The 19,983-nt window shown below is 45.6% G+C and overlaps 1 protein-coding gene across 4 annotated transcripts in view; it reads right to left on the reverse strand.

The window, feature by feature from the left end:
* Window positions 1–19,983, reverse strand: part of pax7a (paired box 7a) — a 45,495-nt gene that overhangs the window by 10,001 nt on the left and 15,511 nt on the right. For 2 of the 4 annotated variants that reach the window (XM_080460919.1, XM_080460918.1), the window contains exons 5-8: window positions 13,587–13,786; window positions 6,428–6,593; window positions 5,678–5,874; window positions 1,956–2,149 (exon numbers count right to left, since the gene is read on the reverse strand). In XM_080460919.1, the coding sequence (XP_080317045.1) occupies window positions 2,021–2,149; window positions 5,678–5,874; window positions 6,428–6,593; window positions 13,587–13,786 (692 nt within the window). In that variant the 3' untranslated portion in view covers window positions 1,956–2,020. Of the gene's footprint in view, window positions 1–1,955; window positions 2,150–5,677; window positions 5,875–6,427; window positions 6,594–13,586; window positions 13,787–19,983 lie in introns of those variants that run through there. The other 2 variants (XM_080460917.1, XM_080460916.1) reach the window with 1 other exon arrangement.

A 19,983-nucleotide genomic window follows, 5' to 3' on the forward strand; every position in this document is an offset into this window, starting at 1 on the left:
CAGATCTCCACATTTCTGGGGGGGTTTTTTTCTTTCCCTATCACGCTTGTGCAAACGTCGTCTTAAGCGTTGTGCAAACCTTGATGATGGGTCACGGGCGCGAGTCCACGGAGAGATGGTAGGGGCGAGTGGAGAGAGTCGAAATAAGTGGAGAACCAGGAGGAAGGAGGGACGGAGCGGGCGAGGGAAGAAGTCAGCGAGTATTAATCACGAGCCGTGCACCTGTCAGAGTGGCATCTGGAACTAACGGGAACCACATGCGGCTCGACAGCATCCCGAACCGACGGCTGGAGGGGCAGGTTCACAGCAGAGCCCCAGCCATCCCATAACCCCCTGCACCCTGACCCCGGATCGTCAGGAGAGGGTCAGGAAGAGTGTCCCACAGAGACAGAGACACTTCACCTGCCCACAAGCCTTACACTATTACTATTACTATTAATATTATTATTATTATTGTACAAGTCACCTTCAGCTTGTGTGTGTATGAGACAGGAAGCTTCTTGAGGACGAGCATGCGCCGCCGCCGGTGTGTAATAGGTATTTTAGATAGGATCGATGTCTGCGCCTATACTTTAATAAAAGGCAGCGCCACTCTCCACCTCATAGGCATTTCAACTGCGTGGGACACACGGCGTGTGAATCAGTCTCAGTCATTTTCCTCCTTAAATCCCCATCTTCTAGGATTTACTGAAATTCATATTGGCTGCCTCTGCAAGATAAATGTAAATCACATTCCCTTATATTTGCTATTTATCAGGATGCAGCAGCTCACTTTCAGCAGGAAATATCTCTCACCGGCACACAAACACCCTTGCATTTAAATAGCATTTTTATTGTCCGCCATAGCCTTTCATCTGGGCGTAGGGAGAAGAGCTGCCTCTCCAGGGGAGAGAGTTGGAGCAGGAGAGGAAGGTGGGGAGAAGGAGAGAGAGAGAGAGAGAGAGAGAGAGAGAGAGAGGGAGAGAGAGAGAGAGAGAGAGAGAGAGAGATAGAGAGAGAGAGAGGCACTATTGGCAAGGCATCATTTGATGACAAAAAGCCAAATGGAGGGTAGGAAGGTTGGTAGGTGAAAAATAGATCATGAATACACCGAGAGCTCCAACCAAAAATATTTTGGAGCGAGAAAGAAAATGGCTGCACTCCGGTGCTCCAGGGACTTAAAAGACGGGAGAGAGCAACAAATGGCTCAGGTACACAGATGGATGGATGGATGGACAGAAAGCCATTAGGAGGAGAAGAGAGCCGCTGGCGAAGACGCAGACGTGACCACGACAAAACTGCTGTTTTAACCAGGAAGTGTCTTAAAAGAGAGAATGAACACGTCATCCTGTGTGACCGTTGATGCCGATGGGAGTGCGACGCGAACCGAGCTTGGTGAACGTGCACAGGGACCCACGCTAGACAGCCACAGTGCCGGCAGAGGTGCATGTCTGGTGTCACAGAGGGAGAATCTTTCCTCACAGTTCAAAAGTGTTGCAAAACAACAGCAAACACTAATAATCTGTGCAGAAACAGTATAGCCAGTGGATATGATTTACAGTCCCTGGATTTTCTTGGCGACTGCCAACAGCAGGTCTCTTTTTTTTTTTTTTCTGAAAGCCTCTTACATCTTTTTTTATACTTGCCAAATTGAAACAGTATTTGTTTTAATGGGAGTTCTAATTAACCAGTATGTATTCCCCCACTTGCTCTGCGAGTGGCTGAGCGATGAATGCAGGCTATGTGCTCATCCCCTTTGATTTGTTGTCAGTGGAGCCTGCCAGCTGACACGGTGCCCGGTGAGAGGCTTAATGCCCAAGTTTTAATAATGTGGGGGACTACATGAATCTCCCCCTCTCATTGGTATTCAGGTGCAGGATGTCTTGTTAGAAGTCAGGGAGGGAGGCGGAATGAAGCCAGAGCTCCAGATTGTTCCGTACATTTTCCCCTCTCCATTTTTTTTTTTTTTTTTTTTTGGCAACGGCAGAGCTTGCTTCTTAAAAATAATTCATCCCATTTTTAAAAGAAGCGTCTGCGCTAGCTAATGGAAGAGCAGCAGCACAGTTTGGAGTCTCCCCTGGCTTATCTCTCTCAGACAGTTGTGGGGAGTCGCTGGTGAGCATGGTGTCAGCCTGCGTGGTACGGTGCAGCGCCGAGCGGGCAGGCAGGCCTGGGGACACAGATCAAAGGGAGGCAGGGGTGAGAGCCGCTCTGCCTCTGATCCCGTGTACGTGTGTGTGTGTGTGTGTGTGTGTGTGTGTGTGTGTGTGTGTGTGTGTGTGTGTGTGTGTGTGTGTGTGTGCGCGTGTGTGTGTGTGTGCATGGAGGCCCGGCCCACTCACACAGCCCAAAGGCCCTCCTCAGATACACACACACACACACACACACATATATATATATATATATATATATATATAAATACACACACACACACACACACACACATCCTTGTCATTCCAAAACACACAACACTTTCATAAAACTGCAAAACAGGAAAAAAAAAAGAAAAAGTTCCTCACAAAACTTTGTGAACTTCCTTCATCAAAACAGCAATAAAATCTCTATCCACCGTACCTATCGAGTTCACAGGCGCCCCACTCGCCCCTATCGTGTCTCCTCATCACGCCTGTGGACGCACAAGACGGCTTTCTGCTCTTTTCTTTCCCTTCTACAGATTCTCCAAGCAGTGAAACCCAAGTTGTGCCTCTGCGAGCTCCTCTCGCCCTGCTCTTTACCGGAGTGCAGTTGTTTTCTTTCCTCTCCCAGCAGGTGTCCCTGTCATGCAATAATGAGGAATTCAAGCTCAGACGTTTTTTTCTTCCACACAAACACTGCTTCAAACAATCATTTAGGACATATCTACAAGTTCCCTCATGCCCCTGTATTCCCTTTTCTTGTGTGTGGAAAATATACTCTAAAGTTTGCTTCTTTTTTTTTTTTTTTTTTATATCGTCTGCAAAATTTGAATTTGAAGCATCATAAAAGTGATTTGACGGGTCGAGACAAAGGTGCGTTTCAAATGGAATAATAAAAATGAAAAGCAGCAGAATGAAAAGGCTGCCGTGAAGCTTAAATCTTCAGGTAAGGATGGCTGGGGGAAAAAAAAATAAGCAAAAAAAAAAAAAAAGCTGGAATGCCAGTCCTCTGTGCCCTTGCCTTTCCTCCTTTCCAACGCCCGCTGTGCCGCTAAATGAAACAAGACCAACAGCAAAACACACTTCTGGTTTCATACCTTTTGCGCAGCCATGCACAGCTTCACTCACACAAGTCCTAATACACTGCCTCCCTCAACCAGCCCCAGACATGTGTGGCGTCTCCCACAATGACAGCGACCAGTTTGAGAGAGGATGGCTGTTCCACTGCCTGTAATGGGAAAATGTGTGCTGTCGGGATAGGTTATGGGATTGGGATGGACGCGAGCTCCTGTCGGGACTGCTGAACGCTGCAGGATTCCATTACAGACTTGGCACCTCGCCACCGCAGCCCATTTACTGCGAATCAGAGAATTTTTGTCAATCTTTACAGCAACCGCGAGGCCATCAATGCCAGACACTTGAAGAAATAGCTTGCACATACCAATGCACAAGCATATCTCTCACAAACAGATGCCTGTCTGTAACTTACAATATCAAATTCTCATTTCCATCTCGATAGACTCTCTTTGTGTATCTTTTTTTTTTTCCATTACAGGGAAGGAAAAAACTGAAAACACATCATGAAAAATAAACAGCGAGGTGTTAGAATGTGTGTCGATGTTTTTTTTTTTTAAAGCTGAAAACTCACTTGCCGTGTAAAATTTGCTTCAAAACAGGAACGGACGAGACAAAGGAAACGTGTTAAACTGGGTGTTTATTGTGAGCGTTTTCTATGTGGTGAGTTTTATGTGGATGACTGCATGCTTGTGAAGTGAGAGGAGGGGGGTGGGGGGGGGGGGGGGGCTGCCCAGCTCAGCGGGGCGCTGCACCAGAGAGTGAACTCTGATTCTGCTGTCAGTGGGAACATTCATCTCCACGCTGAGAGACTGATAGGAATGCCACACAGCATTCTGCATGCATTCAATACATTTCACTTGAGCACGGTTCAAACTGCTGCACTCGAAACATCCACGCCACATGCGTGCGTCATGTGAGGCGAAATCCAGAATTTAACTTCATTAAAAAGAAGGTGGGGGGGGGGGGGAACAATATAGAAATTAAGTGTACGTTACATGGACCTTTAGCAAGATCACTTGATCGAGTAATTGAATTGTGAAATAAAATCCATGCTGTACAGTCGCCCAAAGGCTCCTGTCCTAATCCTCACTATGACAGGAAATGTTTAATATCCCAACACATTCTTGAATGCCTGTGAAGAGAGGGAGAGAACGCGACAGTGCACCCCATGCCAGTATTAGAGAGACCATTAATGAAAAAAAACACACACACACTCCATGTTCCTGGTGTTTTTCTGCAGGTTTGCAGTGAGAGCATTAGCAGTTAAAGCCCCTGTGCCACGATTAACAATCAAACACGCTGTGAGCCTCCATGTTATCCTCCGTCGCTCCAGCAGGAGAGAAAATCTCTTTTTTGTCACAAAATCCTTAATTCTTTCTTCTCCGAAGAAAGAGGGTAATACCAAGAATGTTTCCAATCTGCTTTGAGAAATATTTGAAGAAGAAGAAGAAGAAGAAGAAGAAAAAAAAAAAAAACTCCCAATAAAACACGTGTGAACGACGGGGTAATTGTGGACAAATGCAGCATTGAAATTCATTTTCAACTCTTTACACACCATTTCAATCTTATTTTCTGCCTGTTAACCACATCTTGTTGGTGAGGGTGGGCAAGACTGGCCAGTATTGATGGGTAATTGTGTATAATTCACTCCGTACACACGATTTGCATCAATACAAATCATTTTTCTTTTTGTGCTACTTAAAGCTCAGCCCTTACCAGAGAGTCGCATTTAAACGCTCATTAATGAAGGTGTCCAAGGAGGTTAACATCTGAAATCCTGCGCTTTGTAGTAACGGAGGCAAATAAATCTGCACTTACAGCATCACACTTTAACAAGTCAGAGAGGAAACCAGGCATAGCAGATAGATCAGGTCCTCCAATTAGGAATTTATAAACCTGAAAAGTGTCTGGGTTTCATTTTATTTTATTTTATTTTTGGAGGAGGTGAAGTGACCAGCAGGACAAAAATGGCAAATAGAAGCCGAGTCAGTCCGTGCTGAGAGCCGCCTGAATCTCTGCAGTACCGAGATGAACAAAATTGCACTGGAGTCTTCCAGCTGCAGACAATTACGTGGAGAAGATTACGGGTCTACATTTATAAGCTTCAGCTAATTATTTCATCTGCATGTGTTCTCACTGTGCTGCGCACGGATTTAGATGTCCCAGGAAAGTCAAAAACCGCTGTTTGGAGCAGCTCGAGCAGTTGCGGTACTATCAAGATGAATTTTAATTTGTTGATGTTAATCCAATTGTTTTACAAATGTAGCAATTTGGAGTAGCTGAAATAAATCCGGGGCTTTGGAAGACGAACATAAAAGCCCACACTGGCAGATATTTTGCTGAACATGCCGTTTCTGAATTTTAATTTCAGTCAAATACAATTACACATTCTGAGTGCTGCGAGGGGGAGGGGAGGGCGGCAGACCGAGGGGGAAGTACACGGGCGCGTCACGCGTGCAGGCGGGGCTCGACGGCGTCCGACTGACCTGTGGAGACAGCCCGTTGCCCACGGGGTTCATGTGGTTGCCGGACGCCGAGGGGCTCATGAAGGTATCGGAGTAGCTGGAAAAACTGTGGCGGTTGGACGACAGGCCGTAAGCGGAGCCGCTGTCGGCGCCCAAACCGCCCTGGTGCATGGAGGATGGAGGCAGGGGCTGAGGTCTGTGCAACGTACTGCCGCCCTCTGAAAAACACCAAAAAAAACAACACAGTGTAAAGTTCATCCATCAACTTCCGTGAAAACACCTGAATTTACTGGCGTATTGAATATCAGATGTCTTCAGGGAGGGTTTTTTTTTAATCTTATAATAAAAGGGCAAAATAAATTTTGTCCACTAAAGTAAAATGGAAAAGTAGAATCAAACTAGATTAACCTATAAATGGTTAAAAAAGGAGCAAAATTCAAGCTCAATGAGTCAGTGTCCTTCTCAGAAAGTAAAGTCATGTGTTCATACCGTCGATGAGAAGTTGAAAGGACAGAATTGACCTGCTCTCATAAAGTAAGGCTTGTTTACTGTGACCAGATAACTAACAGCTGCATGACTCTCATATGCAGCACATGATTCATACATATTTTATAACAATATTAACATGTATACAAAAAAAGAAAAAGGAATGTGTACCAGAACAGGACTAATGCAATCTTGGAAATTGGATTAAAGTCAGAGAACAGAGTGAACTCTGTGATCCTAAAGGAAACGTCTCGTCATCGGGGCGAGTTGAGCGTCGATTCTTACCCTGCGATAGCGTGGTGCTGGGGTAGCTGGACTCTTGGAGCTGGTACGTGGGTAAAGTCGGCATCCCTGTGGGCGGGAATCCCCCGGGGAGCAGGTGGTTGAAGGCTGCGAGCTGATTGGCTCCCGCCTGTTTGCGCCATCGAGCCCGCCTGTTGCTGAACCACACCTGCAGGAGGAAACGGAAGACGTGTGAGAGACGCCGTTTCAAAACAAAAGCCGGCGAGCCTCATCTGGGCTTCGCACGTTGAGATCTTTGCACGTTGCACGCTTTTTTAGTGTTCATTTCAACTCCATTCATGCGTCTGCGGCTCTCAGCAGGGTTCGTGGGCTCCCGCCACCTGGGATTAATCTGCCGGTTGGTGTTGGTGGTGGCTGAGAGCCTCGCAGGCCCCTGTGAGAGCTCAGCGGTCCGTCGCTGTTGTTCTTAAGTGGCTGAGACTGTGATCTGTGTAAACAGGCTGCTCTAAGCCCCCTTTAGAGAGAAGAAGTCAGTTAAAGGTCAAAGGTAGACGGCGAGCCTCCGCGTCACACACCTCAAGTATGTTTGTAAAACTATTACAAGCTTTAAGGGAGGCCATTGCTTGTCTGAAGAGGCAGAGAAACATGGGCTGCTCTCCCACCGCTGTGCCGTTTTAACGCCGAACCCTTTAAAAATAATAATTTCAGAGAGAGAGGTGGGAAAAAAAAGTGTTTTAACTTCCCAGACAAGGCACTCAGTCCTGAGGCTCCTAATAGCAAAATGGTCACAAAATGAGCAGCGCCGAAGCGCAGACGCACAATGTCAATTCCCTGAATGAAAAGGGGGGGAAAATAGGAGTCTTTTGAACGGCAAAGATTTACACATTTTAAAAAGGCTTCTGCTTCAACAAAACATGAATATAATCAGGGCCTTTTGAAAAGAGCCAGCAACCTGTTCCATTTAACCAAGACAAGGCCCGGGCTTCACTGTGTGCTAAGGGTTGAAGGACATTGATCTATGCCTCGCACAGGCAATTCATCAGAGTTTAATACACTGTCAGCGCAGTTCATCTACTGTTGTGTTTCAAACGGCCGGGGCTATTGTGAGCGCACATGAAAGAGGGGGACAAAAGCCCCTCCATACGCCACAGAGAACAGTGGACACAAAGAGGGGGCGTCCCTTTTAAACAGGTCTTAAAGAGGGACACTTTCAAGGGGACTTACACAGCGACATACTCACTGCTTTTCGGGGTCTGCCTCTTTTTGTACACACAAACATACATATAAACTCGTATAGGCCTACAAGGGATCTCAGCCCGATGGAGATCTCAATTTAAATGTGCTTCTTTTCCTCCTTTTCTCACAAAGTCAGTTCCTGAGCAAAGAGCTGGTGACTTTTTTTTTTTTTTCTTTTTTCTTGTTGCTGCCTTTTCGTTGGGTTTATTCTCAGGTTGAAAATGAGATGCAACAGGCGACGACTGTGTCGGCGCTGGAAGAAAAAAACCCAATTATGCAGCTTGAAAACCAACAGGAAATCTTTATCTCAAGCCCGATTGCTTCTAAAGACCCAGCTTGAATCCCTCAATCAGCTATTCCCAAAACAAATGTGGTGTGTGGCTCCAGTGAAATTTCTGCTATTGGGATGTAGTGGAGCGTGGTCCAAGGTCTGAACTAAGCTCCAACTGGGCCAGACAAACAGCTGCCTGGCCCAGGGGAGGGGCATGGTGCGCCACCCCACCCCTTGCCTCCACACACTCCCGATCACCCCACCCCACTGTGCCACTTCACCTCCGACCTCATCCACTCACCCCACCCCTCTTTTATGTTCACTTTAACTTCCTTCCCTCTTTTGTCATCCAAGCCGAGGAAGGAGGTGCTCCATCATGGCCGACACAAAACGCTTAAACGTTGAAGTCGGGTCTTGCGTCTTCCAGTCCTCTCTCCCCTTTCCAGACCTCACTGATAATACTTCTGTCTGTTAACAATATTCCCGTATTGAAGTTACTGTCAGATTTTGTCAATATTGAACGGAGCCAGTGTCCTAACTTCACCCATGTGCTGTGTGTGTGTGTGTGTATGTGTGTGTGTGTGTGTGTGTGTGTGTGTGTCTAAACAGATCCGTAACCACAACATGTTTAATCACGCTTTAGTTGCTACGCTAAGAGGATATTGTATTGCAAAACAGGATACTGTGGGGAAAACAAATGGTGTAAGCTGTCACTGAATGTTTAGTTGACACATTCAGAGTCAATATTTGGTGACTTGGCAGCTATGATTAAAATTGTTTCCCTATTATGTTGATGAAAAAACAGAAATGTAATCCTGTCATCGGTGTGTTTCCATCAAAATGTATTTGCTGTTATAAATTAGAAGTGTAGAAATGTTTTTGTGCATAATAGGGGTCTGATCACAATCTCCTCTCATCTCATTCCAGCTGCCACAACACCTCGCGGTCTTAAGTATCAACACAATTTACGGGGAATTCGCAGCGTTACCGGGATTCCAACGGGCAAAATTATATAAACCACCACAGACGCTGCAGCAGTGATGATGTGCTCAAACACCGCGTCCTCCGGACAGGACAGCATGTGTCGCAGAAGAAGTGGCTTTCTCCAAACAATCAGCGGGCCCTCAGCGCAGACTGGGATAAACAACTACATGAGAGGCGAGCGGCCATACTCTATCACACACATGCATACATTAGGAGCACAGTCTTATACATTCCTACTGAGGAGCACACAGCCCCGAAGCCGAGGATTTTGAGGCTGCGCTCTGGAACCTGATCACAAAGTCACCTTGGACCACAGATTCTCCTCTGCTCTCCCCAATCCGGTTTAATTCTCTGCAGTACAGAGAGCCGCGGTGCTCCTCCATGTCTCCCTATCTTACCTACAACTGTGCGGCTGAATTCATGTGGCTCACTTCTGTTTGGTTCTTCACGGACTAAACGGCTTCCCCGCATCCGGCGGACTTGGCCGGGGCCTGCACTGCATCTCAGCCATTGTGGCAGAAAGTTTTGTGGAGGTTGGGAAGGAAGAGCAGCGACCAGTCCGAGAAAAGTCCAAACAAAAAGAGAGGAAGAAGAGTTTGCCGGTGGGAGTGGAAGTAAGGTGCAAAGGGAGGTGGAGATGTAGGCGCCAACCTCCTGACAACCCTAACCTGCAACCAAAACAATCCGTGGAGCGACACAGTTTCAGCCCTAAGCGTTGCAACACTGCCTTAACAGAATCGAATCCAAGCGATCAAGCGGCATTCTGCATTCTCTCATCGCTGATCAACGATGATACGCGCTCACATTGTAAAGGCGTGACCCTGCACTGCAGTGAAACAAAAAAAAAAAACCTCTCAGTGTTGCGTCTCTTATACAGGATCGCTCATGTTTCCGAATTCCCCGTTTATACAATCCTCCATGAATTATTTTGTCAGGACTGAATGTGTGACGCCTTTCAGGAGCCAATTTACAACATTCGGTAGATGAATACGGAGAGCCGAGATAATGACAAAACAAAATGTGCCTGCTGACTTCATATCCACAAAAACACAGAGGGGTGATGCAACCAGCTTCAACATACAAATCCTCTTCTGTCTCATACCACGCAATACCCCCCCCCCCCCCCTCCTCCTCTCTCCTTCCCCTCTTCTTTCCCCTCTCTCTCTCTCTCTCTCTCTCTCTCTCTGATTCCCTCCCTGCTTGCCTTCCAGACTGGCACTATGCTAATTAAAGTAGCTAGGAGTGTGAATTTGTGAGGAGAGTGGGATTAGCTTGATAAGTATCAGGAGTACAGAAGCACTGTACCAAAGTCATTTAAATTCTAATAATAAGAAAGTGTTAGAACATTCACAGCGATGCATTGCAACAATTTCTCCCCAACAATCTACACAAATCCTATTTATTCCTTTATGAAAATAAACCCGCACTGGCGGGAATACAGCTGCCTGTTGGGTTTGGTTGCAGCCACTCGGCTCCATTGTGACGCTGAAACTGGGGCTGATAGTAAAACACTCAGGGAACTGTGTAGTACTTCATTAGATTATATTCTGAATTCAGCCACACGGCTCTTTCATGTGAAGTCACACGGACTGGCTCCTCCCTTCTCTTTTCTCTGTGCTCACTGCGCGCATCAACAGGCCAGCGCAAGCCACAGATAAAGGGGAGAAACTTTTTACCAAATTGATTTGCACGCTTCGTAAAAGGCCCTGCTTATATGTTATTAGATTCCACTAACTATAATAGCTACATGCAGAATGTTTATTGGTAATGAAAGAGGACCTATGTGACAGATTTGGTAAAGCGAGCCGGAGGAGGCGTGCAGAGATGATGAGAAACCAGCGGAGACTGAGGAGTCAGTCTCTTAAAAACTTCAGTCTAAATAGAGGAGAATGCAATTTGCTTCTTCTGTGAAAGCTGATTTACAGCAGCCTGCGGCCCATTGCCTGTCTGCACCCCCCCCCCCCCCCCCCCAACCCCCCCCTCACCTGGTGGACTCCTCACCGGGAACCAGCACAAATGATGCCCTGGTGTGGCGGCTCTGCTGCCTGCTCCGGTTAAAACTGAGGGGTTATCAGATGGAAAGTGGCAGAGCACACTGCATCAGCGGAGGATATAACTGAAGGTAGACTTTGCAGTAACCCCTCCTACCCAGACAGCCTGGAACTAATTGCTGAGAGATATGGATCATATCCCACAATTTGTCAGTTGGGGTGATAAAACCATTGCGGGGCTCACGGTGGTAAAAAAGAGCGCTGGTAGCTCCGCTGAAAGGGGCAGCGGGGCTGATAAAGATAGATGGTGAAAGGGTCTTAAAATGGCAGGCGAGGGCAGACACAGGGGGAGTAAGCTCTGTTTATGAGTTTAGGTTGGGAGTCGGCGCTAAGCCAAACGCTCATCACCTCCGGAGAATCTCGCAGTTTAATTTACAACACACAGCCCTCAGCGCCGGCTATTGAGTATCGGCGCAGCCATATTTGCAGAGGTGCTCCAGTTTAAACTGAACCCCCCCCCTCCCCAAAAAAAAACTACTTTCCACATTATCACCACGTTTAATGACAAACGGATAACAGCGGACCATGACAGCTGACACAAATTCAAGCTAAAATATGAGTCTGCGAGGGGCTTCCAACGCCGCCTGCGTGTAGTTTCGTTCTCACCCTCAAACACCCGCTTGGTCTCTAGACGACATCTGGAAGATGCGTCATTGCAGCTGTGCTGGGGAAGCTTTGCTCTCGGGCCAAAGGGTCTCCTCTCTCTTACCCTGTGATGGGCCATTTGGGCACCAATGTGGAGGCCCAGCTGGTGGACATTTTCCGAACACGTCGATAACACGCACATGTACGAGCCAGCAAATTTAAACAACACCACAATCTGTGTTCTCGCTGTTCAATGGAGAGATAAATACTGCATGTCACTCGTTAGTTTTATTTTAAAAATGGTAAAAAAAAAAATCTCTCCACAAACTGCTGCACAACTTCTGCCATTATTTCCTTTGGCTACCAAAGCCCCTTTCTTCCTAAACCTTTTCTGAGAAATTAAGTTTAAGTTGACCTTTTGCGACGTTCAAAGCATGGAAGAATTAGATTATGAGGAAAATAGCATTAACAAATTATAGCCATGGCTTAAATTCCTCAGGTTTCCACATGACATCATTTAAGTCTACTATCTGACTGCGAAGGAGTCGCTCCATTTTCTTCCTTCTCTCGCTCTCATGTTCAGACATGCTCCATAAAGACACAGGTGTCGCAACAGGTTTTCCTTTTCAATGTCCGTCATGGTCACTTTGATGTGCGCAACATTCATTATACCTTTAAATATGGAATTTTGTGGTTATATATATATCATATAATCATTGCTTTATTCAAATTGGAATTTCTTTCAGTTTGGAATCATGATTTTGTGAACATTTCCCGTTAGAAAAAAAATATATACATGTCCTTTACTTACTTCCATTTCCTGTCTGTATTTTATCTCCAAGCCTGAAACTCAAACAGGTCAAAAAGAAGCAAAGAAGAATAAAAAAAATGTAAATATATTGCCGTATAACAGCCGTGAGATAAATTCCTGCCTCCCTGAGTGAGGCATTAAACACTCAGACATATAGGACATCCGTGCGTGTTGGGGGGTTTCAAGATGGACAAAGACATGTGTGGAATCAGTTACCCAAACTGCATGTTTGTAGTGTGATGAACAGTTAGCATGCGGTGAGGAGTTTGGGGGGGTTCAGAGCGAGTGTGAACGACTGTGGTAAGAGGAGAGGGGTGCCCCAGAACCCCCCCCACCCCCTTTACTAGCAGTTGATTGATTAATGTTGTTGTCGGGGCATAGGGTCCCAAGAGAGGATGAAGAGCCCTGTGTGATATGTGGAGGGTTTTACAAGCAGCGGCGAGCTTGAAAGTGATGGGATGAGATCCTGGCCAAAGGCCGAAATGAGAAATCCATCAGGAATGCATTCCCTTTCTCTCCTCTGCTCCTTTTTTTCCCCCTTTCTCTCTCTCTCTGTGTCTTTGGAGGAGCAGCTGCTGCTATAACTCTACTGTACATATCTTTTTTCCATCCTCCATACACCAGCAGGGCACTGGGGCTGTCAGACGGTTCCAGGGTCTGAGGTGTGAAGGAGGGGAGGATCTCTGTCATACTACTTGAAAGTGAAGAATAATAGCAGACGGCACCGTGATGCATGGCCGAAAACAAGGCACTTGAACGACGAGCGCATCGCGGTGGTGGGTACAGCAAGAAAACGCCGAGAGATTTTGGGATAAAATGTGCTGCTTTCCACTGATGGATGACCATACTTATGTGGAAACTGCCCACGGTGCGCTGGAGTTGCTCCAGCACTGAGCTACAACGGCACACTGACGTTAACAGGTGGAGGCTTTATGGCGAGCCGGGCTAACTTCAATTACACATGCATCAAAAGGGTCAGTCCACTCAGATTACAGACAAACTTGCGCCGCAATAATTCCTGCCCTGAGTGGTTTGTAGCCATGTGCATCATTCTGTTCCAGTCTGAAGATTTTTTGGGATTATGAACCTTTAAACTTGAAAATCATACATACTGGACCTGGTACGCTATGAGAAGTTTCACTGTCTTTTGCAGTAGTTTCTACCTTTTCATGATTTCTCAGCCACAGGTGTTTGAAAAGATCGACGCTCTAACTAAACTCTTCCTCTGTGTGTGTTTTTTTGTTTCCTCGCTGCGGGTCTAACCTGTACTCTGGCCTCTGTGAGTTTCGTCCTCTGGGCCAGCTCCTCTCTGGTGTAGATGTCTGGGTAATGTGTCCTTTCGAAAGCCTTCTCCAGCTCCTCCAGCTGCTCGGCGGTGAAGGTGGTGCGGCTGCGCCTCTGCTTCCTCTTCAGGGGCAAGTCGGGCTCCGAGTCGACGTCCGAACCGTCGTCAGTGCGGTTACCTGAGGTGAGAGGGGAAGAGGACAGAGGGCCATCTGTATGATCACGCAATGGATACCAGTTAAGCAGCCTTTTGTGAATTAACAGAAGACGTCTGTAAAAAAGAAAACTGAAAAAAAAAAAAAAAAAAAAAGCAGCCAATATGAGCTGAAACTGATGGTAAACTCGGTCCAACAGCATTATCTGCATTTTCAAAGAGCCTCTTTTGTTGCTCCAGAGAGGAGGACTGGCTTCACAGTGGATTCAAATGACAGCTACCCCTCTCTCAATATACAACTGGGAGGATATTATCTTAATCTGTGGATATTTATTTAATATAGAAGAGGCCCTGATATACAATCCTGCCTGTGAGAGGGGCCCCAGAGGCTGTGAAGGCAGAGAGCTGAGGGGGAGTGGGGTGTTGGTGGGTAGAGGGGTTAATCTGCACAGGCCACCTTGCTGCTCCTCACCCTGCTTTTCTCCGTCATTGGCCCAGGGCACACAGCTCATACACAGCGCAGCCAGGGTGTATAAAATAGAACACAATATCACACCAAAACCATTCAGTCCCATGTGTTTCCATCTGCTGTCATTAAATGAATTAGAACATATTTTACATTACTTTTTAGGCATTCAACTAAGCTGAATTTTTGCTCGAGGAATATAGATACAGCACAAAGCTGTACAATCCAGGCCGACAGGGAAATTTTTGACAGCAAATACGCATTACCATTGCACATTACCATTATAACTGAATTTAGAAAATTGCATCATTTTCACCTCCTCTGCATGTCTATTCAAACTACATGGCCCTTTTCATTTCATGTCATAAAATTCATATTTTCATAATTTCCTCATTGAGACATTGACAAGGCGGCGTGATGTGCCAGTGTTGCTCCAGGCCTAGTTGGATTGCATCATGCACAGTCCAGAAAGTGTGGGAGAGGGAAAATAAAGCGAGATATTGAAGAAGAGGGTGTATGAAGAGATTTCTGCTTCCGACAGAGGCCCTCTGCCATTCAGCGCAAATGAAAAAAAAAAAAAACTATGAACGCTCACCTGAGCGTCTCGTCTGACTCAAACACATTGTTTCCGCGGCTCCGGTTTCTGTTTATAGCTCACTCCACTCACATCTTTCAACATAAGTGGACAAAAGAATACTCAAACCTAGCCTCCAAATAACAACTGTGAGAACAAAAGAGCAACAGAGCTGGCGCAGTCTCAAGGCCAGCTCCAGAGTTTAATTAAACAAGGAATTATGGGATTATATGGAGACTATCATTACAGGCCACTCTATGAGTCTTCTACGAACATTTTTTGTCCCCCTGAGCTCGTGCTCAATGATTCTCTGCGGATTACATGTGGCCGCAGGACATGAGGCCGCATTCATTAAATCAATTCTTCAGTCTTATCCTTTTTAATAAAGATTGATTCTTGAAGCACGGGCTCACTCCGCTGCAGAACACCCTTGAACATACAAAGTTGAATATGTACATACACCACATATCCCTTTGTTGGTTTTCATGAGGATGCCTATATCCATTCGCCCGATAACTCGCCATGACGACACTTGAGACCGGCCCCGCAGTCGGCGGATCACTTTCCAAAGTCACCTCTGTGTCCTACAGGGAGGCGTCGGGGCCACAGTCGACGGAGGAAGACACCAAAGTCTTCCTCCTCCTCCTCCTCCTCCTCCTCAAATGATTTTCCTGTCCTCCCCTTTTGTTTGAGCTTCTTCGTTTTGCCAGTAAACCGCTGTGGCAATCTGTGTCACATTTAACATGCTACCAGGCTAATGACTGATAAACCTCCGCAGACAAAGGCTCGTAGCGCCGCTCGTCATTAAGCCCCGCGGAGCCAACACATCTGCTCTTGTACATGAACTAGAAGCACAAGGTCAACAGCCCTGCCTGTAATGAGTAAGGGAAAATGGAGCGCGGCACACGCTGCGTGGGGGCCAGCCTGGACTTGGCTCTGGACGAAAACCTCATCTATATGCTGACTCTAATTTGGTGAACTGAGGACAGAAAATATCTCAGACCACATGGCTGCTCTTCACGGCGAAGCAAGATGGAGCCCGAGACTGAGTCTGAATACACCGACAGTAGAGAGAGAAAACAAACATCTCAGCCTGTTTTTCTTTACATAATCTCCACTTCATGTCTCCCATTTCCGCCCTTCCTAACTTACTCGTCAGTGTGAGACAAAATAAGACGGAACAGATTCCCTGCAGGGCTGTCAAGGTCAATTCCTTAATGGTCCGCTCGCCACAAAAAGGTACACTCTGATTAGACCTTTTTATAATACGGCTGCCGTGATTTCCATTCAGAGGTTCAGGGGATATTGATAAACCACTCATGCCTTGTCTGATTACTTATCGTCCAATTAGAATCTAATTATGTGCCATCCAGTGGGCACGATTAGTGCCGTGTACTCTCCTCCAGGGGCCCTCCGAGGCTCTCCCTTCATATTGATTTAAAACCGTGCCCCTTATAAATAGGAATTATTCAGGTTTACACTCCGCTTTGTGAAGGTAAATGCTTGATTAGGATTAAAATAACACTGAGAACAGTTTAAGTGAATGTTACCTTAACTCGCTTTCTAATGAACGTCAACACTCCTCCATGAGATATCGCTTCAGGAGAGTTTGGGAGATGCAATTGTTCAAACAAAAAACCAAACAAACAAGAAGTTGCATTTTCAATGTGTAATCATAAACACAGTGAGAGTGGAAAACAATATGCAAATCCCCCCAGTGATGCAACACTTACAGAGCAACGTGTCAATCAAGCTGTCACTTCACAATTCACCTCCCACTTCAACTTCACTCCTGCATTTTCTTTTATCAAATTAAATATTCGTTTCTCGAGATGTTTTGGAACCATTTACAATTAGTTTGAAATGTTTTTAAGAGTTTTCTTTTCTTCCCCCGTGTATAAACTTAGTATTCAAGTGTGATATGTGCTCATTCTTCAGCACAGTGGATTATTTCTTCTTTTTTATTCTGCAGCAGACTTTAAATCTAAACTCTTCCTTACATTGAAATTTTTTTTTCAAAAAATCAATACAACCAACAATACCAGATCATTGCACTTTCTGTTCAGCCAACTGCATTCAATACGTGTCACAGTAGTATTGTGCCTATTAATTGCTTTTAGGGTTGTACAACATGTCAAATTAAATCTTTGTTTTTCTTTATGCGCTTACGGTTTTCGATCCACCTCTTTCTGCCACTGCAAATGAGGACCGGTTCTCCTTTGACCAACATGGATGAAAAAAGGTATTATTAAGTAATCATTTTCGAGCTTGATGTGTTCAGAAAGGTTATTTTTCTTTATATATAACTGGTATTAAATAGATCTGGTGAATCTTTGACAGAAATATAGTAAGATTCAATTTATGTATTTGTAAGCTTTTTACTCATTAACTGTTTATAATGTTCCTTTTCAGCAGATTTAATATTAAATAACTAGAATGTAACTGTGTTTATTCATACTTTAGAATCTTATAATATCCTTTCATCAAAATGAATTGTGTTTTGATGAATCTGTACAGTGCTACCATGTCAACAAAAACACCAACAGTGTAAAATATACTGCTATAACAACTGGAATGGGCTGTTTAAAGAGGAAAGTTTAAGGTTGACGCTTCAATACAATAATTGATGACGTGACGCTCCAACTTGGACCGGACCTCCCAGATCCGCCCGGACTGGAGCTGCTAGTTAATAGTAGTGGGGTTAGTGTGAGGTTTAAGGCTCCTCTGCTGACCTTGCAGACAGACTACAGGCAGATGGGATCCTCATCACCCCCTTTTCCTCAAAAAGGCCGTCCTTGCGTCGACCCCCTCCCCGCCTACTCCCCCAGGACTCCTCATCTTCTCCATCGTCTCCCTCCAAGTCCTCCACCTTTACCCTGGAGGCGCTGAGGTAATGCTGATTAAACAGGCAGCTGTCCACTCAAATACGCCAATTAACCGTTACAGGTTTATGAAAGGTAACAACACCAGTGAACTTCATGTTTAGCAGGCTGTTGAAAAGAAAATGGACACTTAATACTATTCTCTGGTTTTTGATGGAAACCACTTCATGATTGGCTGTCTTAAAGACCATAATATAAAATAGCGATGGTGAAAAATGACATAAAGGCTATATATTATGAGGGGGAAAAAAAATCTAACTAACAATAAAGATAAATGTAAGTCAGAAGAAAAACTTCCCTATTGGAAACAAGCTGATGCTCTGCAGTAGTACAGGTACTTTATCCCTCATTACTATCTCACCTGTGCGCATTATTAGCCAGAGCAGCGCTCCTACCTGTCAGGCTGTCTCTGATATCATAACCCGTGGCCTCAATATCAGCCATACCTTTGCAAACTCTGCAAGACAGAGGGACAAAAACAGACAGGGCTTTGGCAGTGCAGCATTAGCTCATAATGGCTCATTTTGAAAAGCATATTAGTTCCAGCATAATTACAATCAGGCCTCACGCTCTGTGTTTTGCAGGCATTCACAGGACCAGCCTCTGAGCACCGAGTCACACCAGTTGACTGTGACTGACAGCAGATTTAGTTAAAAATTGTGTTTTTTCCTCCCTCTTTTTTTTCCCACAGGACAAAAATAACACCGCGTCTTTTCTCCCTATTTATGTTGACTTGTTTATTTTGTGCCTACCTTTTGTCGTACTTGATACTGCAATTATACTTTTTGTCAGTCAGAGGGGGTGAATATCAAAAGGCCTAATTATGCAAACAGGCCTGTGATAAGAGGCATCTGCCTGCGATGGGATCTGCTATCTCTGACATGCATCTGTCTCTGTGCTGTCTTTGCTGCTCCAGGCCTGCATATAAACAGCCCTGCCTGTCCCCGGGACTGCATGCGATTCCACCACCAACACTGGAGTGGAGCGATGTTTCGGGGGCGGGGGGGTGGGGGTGGGTGGGGGGATGGGGTGGGATGGGGGGGGGGGGTCGTGCTGCAACATCAAATAACTAACAACTTCCCAATTTGCATTTTTCTGAGAATGGTGCGGCATCTCTGTTTAATGCACTTGCCTGTTCATCCTAAAGGGGTTGCCAAGTTAAAGGAGGCATGCGATTCAAGGCATTTACTGAAGGATGTATCTGCGATAGGAACCTCATGTGAATACAAGATAGACGACAGCGATAACCAGATCGGTTTAAAGACCCATTCTCTATGAATAATCTTTGACTGGAGTTATCTCCCTGCAAGTAAAAAGAAAAAAGAAAAAACAAGATCAACACCCCTAAGAGCGAGCTCTGCACAGTTGGAATTTATTCTAAATTTAAATATTACATTAACATATGATTTGTAGTAAGGCTGCAAATCTGGCGAAATCAGGTTAACCGTTTACTTGGTTTGGTAACAAGCCAAAATGCATCATCGATTTCTCCTGGTTGTCAGTGACCTTCTCCGAGTTGTAATTTGACATTTAGCTGAAATTGAATCTGGATGAGATGTGTAACTTTACATAAGGACGTTAAAAATCCACCGTTTATCTAAAATAAAATCACTCTCAGCTCACCTTCAAGGACGGATGTCAGTGGCGTCAGTTTTTTCCTCATGCCTATCACGTCAATGACCGGTTTGTAGCAGGTGGCTGAGGGCCGAGGACGCCTCTCCCAAAATCTATTTCCAAGTGGTCGGATAGGAAAGTGAGCAGCCAAACCCAAACGCACCGCACACAACTTGTCGCTACTTTAATAAAACTTGAAAGTTATTCAACGGCCGCCTGATAAAAGTGGCGAAAACTTGCTGTGTTTTCACCACCAAAAACTGCACATCCTCTCACTGCCGGCGTCGGCGTCTCAGGCCCTCCACATTCCTCTGGAGAATTCCAACACTTTTTCTTCCCTTGTCTCTCTGACAGAATCACGTTCTTTAGAAGAAGAAGAATAAAAAAAAAAAGGAGTAGGGGGACTGAAAAAGAGGAGGAAAAAAGCAAAGGAGGAAGAAAGATGGGAGGCTCTATAATCTTTGGCTCTCACAACAAACAATTAGCCCCCTTCTCCCTGTTTGAGGTGGGAGGTGTGTGTGTGTGTGTGTGTGTGTGTGTGTGTGGGTGTGTGTGTGTGTGTGTGGGGGGGGGGGGGGGGGGGGGGGCAGAGGAGACAGGGAGGGAGAAGCAGCCAGAGCGATGCTCTTTTATGGCTCTTGTCATATGGATGAAGGCGCAGCGCGTCCATGAGAGCGCACGCTCAC

The sequence above is a fragment of the Lipophrys pholis genome (genome assembly GCF_963383615.2).
Source record: "Lipophrys pholis genome assembly, chromosome: 4".
NCBI classification, from domain to species: Eukaryota; Metazoa; Chordata; class Actinopteri; order Blenniiformes; family Blenniidae; genus Lipophrys; species Lipophrys pholis.